Raw genomic sequence first — 7,611 nt, forward strand, 5'->3', positions numbered from 1 at the left:
TGCTAATGGAAAATTCCACCTGAAATCCCCAAAAACCTCAGGAGTTCCCAAAATAACAAAAAAAAAAAAAACATTCTAGAAAAGGAAAAATTCTGCACCAAAATCCCCCAGAAAACATCAGGAAAGGGAAAACTTGGCCACAAAATCCCCAAAAATTACCCTGGGAAAGGGAAAATTTCATCCCATAATCCCACACAGGAATTCGGAAAAAGGGGTCGCAAATCCAACACTTGGATTTTAGGGATGGGAAACTTCCCTGGGTGGGACTTGTGGGATTTACCTGTGGAATTGGAGGGTGAAATTGCTGTCAGTGCAATCCAGCACCAGCAGCTGGGGGTCTCCAGGGTACACCCCCAGGCACTCTGTGGGCTTGGGACTGGGGTCAGGGAATGCTGAGAGCCCAGAAACCCTGGGACTTCCCAAATCCTGAATCACATATACTCCAGGACCATCCCAAACCTTGCACCTCAAACCCAAACCCCAAACCCCAAACCAAAACCCTACTCCTAAACCTCTTGGGACCATCCCAAATGCCTTTAGAGTATCCCAAATCTCAAATCCCAACCCTAACTCTAAAACCCAAACCCCAAGTGTCCCCACCAGTGATGACGCTGGAGGCAATGTCGAAGGTGTCATTACCAGGGTCAATGTCCCCTGTGCGGAAGAAGTGCTGTGCCTGGTGCCATCTCTGGTGACACCTGCAGTGCCAGCATAGGGGTAGTGGCCCAGGGTCTTGTTGAGGACAGCCAGGTACTGTGGGGACAGGGAAACAGTGCTGGGGATAGCACTGGGGCACCTCAGCGTCCTCAAATCACACCAGTGTCCCAAATCACCTCCATAGGCTGAGGTCCTTCATGTCCCCAGATGACCACTGTGTCCCCAACTCTTCTAACCCCTTTCGGTGTCCGTGTGCCACCTTCTTGAGGACAAAGGCATGGGGTGGGAGGTGCTGGCCTGGCACAGCCCTCGGGGTGCCCAGTCCCCCTTGTCACTCCCACACCTGTGCATGTCCCTGTGCCAGGGCTGGCATTAACGGTAGCACCGGGCCAGGCACTGGCACAGACACCAACCAAAACGGCTTGCAACCAGCAGGGCCACCCATGGGGTGGGCACGGAGCCACCCCAGCCTGGCCCCACGCCTGGCCTGTCACTGCCATGCCCACCAGCATTGCCACACCATAGACTAATGTGTCCCCTGGCACTGCCGTGCTCGTGGTGGCATCTCCACGGGCATTCCAGCACCTGCGGCGGCACTTCCATGGCCATGTGTGCCTTGGTATCACCACACCCCTGGTGGCACCTCTATGACCACCTCATCCTGACACCCCTGATCACCACCCCCTGTGGATGACAGGGACACTGTGAGCACCTGCACCCTGTTCTGTCCCTTCAGTTACCCCCTTGTAGACATCTCTGCTGCCAGTGGCACAGGTGCCACCTGATGCCACCGTGTGGGACTTGTCCCAGTTATCGCCGATGGATAGACACCTGGTGCCACTGGGCAGGGATGATGTCCCCAGGGCTTGTGGCAGAGCAGGACCCACACTGGGAAGGCCACATCCGAGGCCACCAAACTGTACCCAGCAGGCAGGAGGGACACCGGTGAGAACATGGTGGTGCCGCAGGGGGGGTGGCAGGTGACGTGTGGGGCACATGTGGGCACAGGAACTCATGCATCACGGGCTGGGGCAGGTACCATGCTCCAAAATCATGTCCCCTGTCCCTGTGTCCTGTTCCGTGTCCTGTGCCATGCTCAAGGTCATGTCCTGTGTCCTATACCACACCCTGCACCCTGTGTCATGTCCTATATGCCCCATGTCCCATGTTTCATGTCTTTAGTCCCATGTCCCATGAAACCCTTCACGCTGTGCCCCAGTCATGCCCAGGGCCCTACACCAAGCCCAATCTTGGCATCATGGCCCTGGGAACTGGGACTGGCACTGGGGCTGGAAGCCACCTGGGACAATGCCTGGCATCATGACACAGCAGCTGGAAACGTGGTGGGGATTGGGACTAGACAATGGACACCGGGTCTGGGGCTGGGCACTGGAACTGGACACCAAACCAGGATCTATCTTAAGCCCCCATACTGGTCTGGCAGCACTGAGGTTACTGGGGATACTGGGAGCTACTGGAGGGGTACTGTGGGTGCTGACTGCTTCCCCCCCAGAACACGACGAGAGGAACCCCGGGGGGAGGGGGGGGGGGGGGGGGGGGGAGGTGGGGGGCAGGAGCCCCGAAAATGAGACACGCGAGCTCCCAGTTCAGCAAGGTCACGGTGCGACAGCCCAGTCCCTGGCTCCTCCCCTGTCCCTGTCCCCTCCTCGGTCCCCAGGGCATGACACGGGGCTGTCCCTATCCCAGTCCCTGTCCCCATTCCCGGTCCTGTATTCCCGGTCCCTGTCCCCATTCCCTGTTTCCATTCTCGGTCCCTGTCCCCATTCCAGTCCCCATTCCAGTCCCCGTTCCCACTCCCGTTCCCGCTCCCGCTCCCATTCCCGTTCCCTCTCACCGCACGCCGCCGCCATCGCTCTGCCCACCGCTCCCGCCCTCACGTGACCAGGGAGAACCCCGCGCTGCTTCCGCACACCAATCACAGCGCGCGATCGCTCCTAGATTTGCATAACCACGCCCTCTGCTCCGACACCGCCCACCACCGGCTGTAGCCGGGTCTAGGCGCAGTTTGCTCCCAGTTCCCTCCCAGTGCTCCCAGTAAGAGCGGTACTGGCAGGGAGAGCGCTCCCAGTTGCTTCTAGGTGCTGTCAGGATCGTTACCAGTGCTCCCAGTATCACTTCCCAGTGCCGCGCGGGGCGCAACCGCTTTGCAATCCCCCAGGGCGGAGCGCGGCTGCTTTTGCGCGTCGGCACCGGGCCGGGCCGGGCTGGGGGAGGAGGAGCGGAAGGAAGAAGAGTAGTGGAAGGAAGAGCAGCAGCAGAACCGAGCGGCTCACTCGCTCGCCCGCTCTAGGCCGCAGCTTCCCCGACTTCCCCGGCATCACCCCTCCCCCCGGAAGCCGCAGGTGAGCTGGGAGGGGGAGCTCGCCCCAAATCCATCGTGGGGAGGTCTCCTGGAGGTTTCTTTGTGGGGCAGGAGATGTTTGGATCTTGCAGGACCCCGAAGCTCAGCCGGAAATGCCCCGGGAGGGATCTTGGCGGGTCCCACATTGCTATCGCTCGTTCTGGCGGAGAGGGGGCGAGATCGGTTCTGGGGATATCCGGGAGAGCCGTGGGGGAATACGGGAACCCCGGAGCGGGGAGAGCGCAGAGGGGCGATCCCGGAGCCGGGGGACCCCCGGCAGCCTGGAGGGGTGTGGGAGGTTGGTGATAAGCAGCCCCAGGCTCTCTGAGGCTGAAAGGGGCACTGGCTTGTCCAGCTGAACTTGGCCCGCAGGAACATAAACCCAACGCGCTCAACCCTTCTTTTCCCCCAAAAATGGATTTCCCATTCCTAAACCTTGGCCCGATGGAGGATGAGGCCGTGAGGAAGAAGAACATGCCCCCGGAGCCCCAGGCAGGTGAGGAGGAAGTCCCTGCCCCTTTCACCCTCTGTCCTGCTCCATCTCCCAGCCCAGCACGGCCCCCGGCTGCAGGACAGCCCCGCTGCCGACGCCGTCCTGCCAGGGACGTGCTGGGGGGATCTCCTTCCCCCTCCCTCTGGAACAGAGGCAAATCCCATCTTCTCCTTGTCTTTCCCCCTCTAGACAAGGAGCTGAGGATGGAGACCAGGGAGGACAAATCCCTGCAGCAGAACCTTGTGGAAGAGGCTGTTTGGAGCAGCTCCATTGCACAGGAAACCAGCGAGGAGGAAAAGCCCGGGAGATCCCACATGAGGATGGGCTGCAAACACAGTTCTTGGGTATCCGAGGAGGAGAACCAGGGCCAAAGAACCGGACAGAGCTGCAGCCAGAGCTCAGAGCTGGGGTTCCATGAGCATCTTCATGATGCGGATAAGCCCCACAAGTGTTCAAATTGTGGGAAGAGCTTCAGCAAGAGATCCTCCCTGATCTGGCACTGGAGAATCCACATGGGGGAACGGCCCTATGAGTGTGGGGAGTGTGGAAAGAGCTTCAGTACGAGATTCAAACTGATCCGCCACCAGATGATCCACACTGGGGAGAGGCCCTATGAATGTGACATACGCAGGAAGAGGTTTCAGACCAGCTCCAATCTCGTCATGCATCAGCGGATTCACACAGAAGAGAGGCCCTTCCGCTGCCCTGACTGTGGGAAGGGCTTCAAATACAACTCCCGCCTTGTCTCCCACAGGCGCATCCACACTGGGGAGATGCCCTATGAGTGTGGGCAGTGTGGGAAGTGCTTCAGGACAAGCTCTGAACTGATTGTCCACCAAAGGATCCACACAGGGGAACAGCCCTATGAGTGTGATAAATGCAGCAAGAGGTTTCTGACCAGCTCCAGTCTCCTCCTGCACCAGCGCATTCACATAGAGGAGAGGCCCTTCTGCTGCCCCGACTACAGGAAGGGCTTCAGGCACAACTCCAACCTCGTCACCCACCGGCGCATCCACACTGGGGAGAGGCCCTATGAGTGTTCTGAGTGTGGGAAGAGCTTTTCACAGAGCTCTCACCTGACCAAACACCAATGGAGGCACCACTAAGGGAAGCCCTGCAAATCAAGTGCAGGAAGAGCTTCATGTGCTGCTCCAGCTCCATTCTCCATGGCAGGATCTGTGCTGGATGATGCCGAGTGACCCCTGGTGGGCAGAGCCCCGGTGATCCATGTTAGGAAGACACCTGGCTGGGCGGCTCTTCATCCTCCTGGCTTCCCTTGAGCACCTGGACATATCCACAGATCAACATCAGAAATCCATTGTGAAGAGCACGTTTGTCGACTTCTGACCCGAGAAAAATCTCACTCTTTGCATCTTCTGGTGGCATCAAGCAACACTGAATGGCCTTGGAGGTCTTCTCCAATAGAAATCCATCATTTTAATCCTTTCTGGCTCATGGGCATCTTCCACAGCCAAATGGGAACATATTGGGGCAAACCCCACAATTTTGGAGATGGTGGGGTGGAAACCCCTTCAAAAAGGGTTCTTCCCACCCAGCCAAGCATGTGGATGCTTTGCCAGCAGGGACACATAAATTCTTTTGTTTTGGCCTTGAAACAAAAAGGTTTCTGTTCATTCCTTTGAAAGCCCTGTAACTGGGGTGTCCTGGTTTGAAGGACAGGTGTTTGCCAAGGAAAGCAGAAGCTTCCCCTTGGACTGAAAGAAAATATGATTCTTCCGATTATTATAATTTCGGAATTAAGAGAGCTCTCAGGCAAAGATATGGGGGTAGGAATAACAGTTCTTTACTAGTATATTTAACAAGACAAACAAGAACAACAACAGCTATGAAATTACCCACAAACAGAACAGTAACTCAGTCCCAGTGTTTTTTGGCTGCAGGCACCTTTTCCCTGAGCTGCAGTTCCCGGTGCTGGGGGCGGGCGGCTCCCGCAGAGCTGCAGGAGGGCTGGGGGTGATGGCAGAGCTGTCCCAGGGGGAGAGAGAGATGGAGAGAGAGCTCTCCGCTCACGGTGTCGGTCCCGGTGCTCAGTAGAGTGCTGGATGGTGGTAGTTCACAGCGAGAAGACAGCCGGGCAGGGTCCGATGGTGGTTTCCCGACGCTGGGATGGGACACAGACGGCGATCGTCCTTCTCGTCCGAACTCCGCGGGAGAAATGGGCCGAGGCCCAGCCTTCCTCTTCCTCTTCTGGCTGTTTGAATCTCGCGGGGCTTGCTTCTTCCCTCCCGTCCCCTCCCCCTTGTCACCAGGGCCCAGTCAACAGGTATCTTAGCATGACAATGGGGAAAATTCCACAGAGGGAAAAAAAAAAAAGAAAGAACTAACCCTCAACATTATCCACCCCGAATTTTCCCCTACCATCATGCCAAATCAAATTAAAAACCTTCAAATTATAGACATCCATACAGTTACAGATACAGGCACAGTATTGTAGGTAGTTCACCCTAAAACAATGTCTCCTTGGGGTATGCATCTGGTCTTTCCATCCCTTTGCATGATCCACCAGGTACACCCTGGCCCTTGAGCAAAAACCACCCCCCGAATTGGATTGTCTTTGCTGGAGGCAGGGTTCACCCAAACAGTTTTTCCTAGCATACCTCTCATATGCACCACTGGAACCTTGTCCCCATCTGGTGTTCTCAAGGGCTCAGACTGGGCAGGGCCTGCTCGATTAGTGGAACCTCGGGTGTTCACTAACCATGTGGCCTTTGGTAGATTAATCTCCCAGTTCTTGAAAGTCCCCCCACTCAGTGCCTTCAAGGTGGTTTTAAGCAGCCCATTGCACCGTTCCACTTTCCCAGCCGCTGGTGCGTGATAAGGAATGTGGTACACCCACTCGATGCCGTGTTCTCTGGCCCAGGTGCTTATGAGGCTGTTTTTGAAATGAGTCCCATTGTCTGACTCAATTCTCTCAGGGGTACCATGTCTCCAAAGGACTTGTTTTTCCAGGCCCAGGATGGTGTTGCGGGCAGTGGCATGAGGCACAGGGTAGGTCTCCAACCATCCAGTGGTGGCTTCTACCATGGTCAGCACGTAACGCTTGCCTTGGCGTGTCTGAGGCAGTGTGATGTAGTCAATCTGCCAGGCCTCCCCATACTTATATTTGGACCACCGCCCCCCATACCAGAGGGGCTTCACTCGCTTGGCTTGCTTGATGGCAGCACACATCTCATAGTCATGGATAACCTGGGAAATACTGTCCATGGTGAGATCCACCCCTCTATCTCATACCCACTTATAGGTAGCATCTCTGCCTTGGTGACCTGAGGCATCGTGGGCCCATCGAGCCAGGAACAACTCTCCTTTGTGTTGCCAGTCTAAGTCTATCTGTGACACCTCTATCCTTGCAGCCTGATCTACTTGCTCATTGTGTTGGTGCTCCTCATTAGCCCGACTCTTGGGGACATGGGCATCTACATGATGGACCTTTACGGGTAGCTTCTCTACCCGACTGGCAATGTCTTTCCACTCATCAGCAGCCCAGATTGGCTTTCCCCTACGTTGCCAGTTAGCTTTTTTCCATCTTTCCAGCCAGCCCCACAGAGCATTGGCTACCATCCATGAATCAGTGTAAAGGTAAAGCTTTGGCCACTTCTCTCTTTCAGCAATGTCCAGGGCCAGCTGAACAGCTTTGAGTTCAGCAAGTTGACTTGATCCACCTTCTCCTTCAGTAGCTTGTGCAACCTGTCGTGTGGGGCTCCATACGGCTGCTTTCCACTTCCGGTTCATCCCCACGATGCGACAGGAACCGTCAGTGAAAAGAGCGTAGCGAGTTTCATCTGCTGGCAGTTGGTTGTATGGCGGGGCTTCATCAGCCCGGGTCACTTGTTCTTGCTCCTCTTCATCGGCAAGACCAAAATTTTCACCTTCTGGCCAGTTTGTAATTATTTCCAAAATCCCAGGGCGATTTGGGTTTCCGATACGGGCGCGCTGTGTGATGAGGGCAATCCACTTGCTCCATGTGGCATCGGTGGCGTGGTGGGTAGAGGGGACCTTCCCTTTAAACATCCACCCCAGCACTGGTAGTCGGGGTGCCAGGAGGAGCTGTGCTTCTGTGCCAATCACTTCTGAGGCAGCT

At 56.2% G+C, this 7,611-nt stretch overlaps 1 protein-coding gene across 1 annotated transcript; it reads left to right on the forward strand.

Annotated features, from left to right (window-relative positions):
• Positions 1–2,559: 2,559 nt before the first annotated feature.
• LOC134057154 (zinc finger protein 239-like) lies at positions 2,560–6,456 on the forward strand. The gene is made up of 3 exons (XM_062514184.1): positions 2,560–3,020; positions 3,375–3,515; positions 3,702–6,456. The coding sequence occupies exons 2-3, from the start codon at positions 3,434–3,436 to the stop codon at positions 4,616–4,618; spliced, it is 999 nt and encodes a 332-aa protein (XP_062370168.1). The 5' UTR covers positions 2,560–3,020; positions 3,375–3,433; the 3' UTR covers positions 4,619–6,456.
• The last annotated feature ends 1,155 nt before the right edge of the window (positions 6,457–7,611 follow it).

Source organism: Cinclus cinclus, unplaced genomic scaffold (assembly GCF_963662255.1).
Source record: "Cinclus cinclus unplaced genomic scaffold, bCinCin1.1 SCAFFOLD_68, whole genome shotgun sequence".
Lineage (NCBI taxonomy): Eukaryota > Metazoa > Chordata > Aves > Passeriformes > Cinclidae > Cinclus > Cinclus cinclus.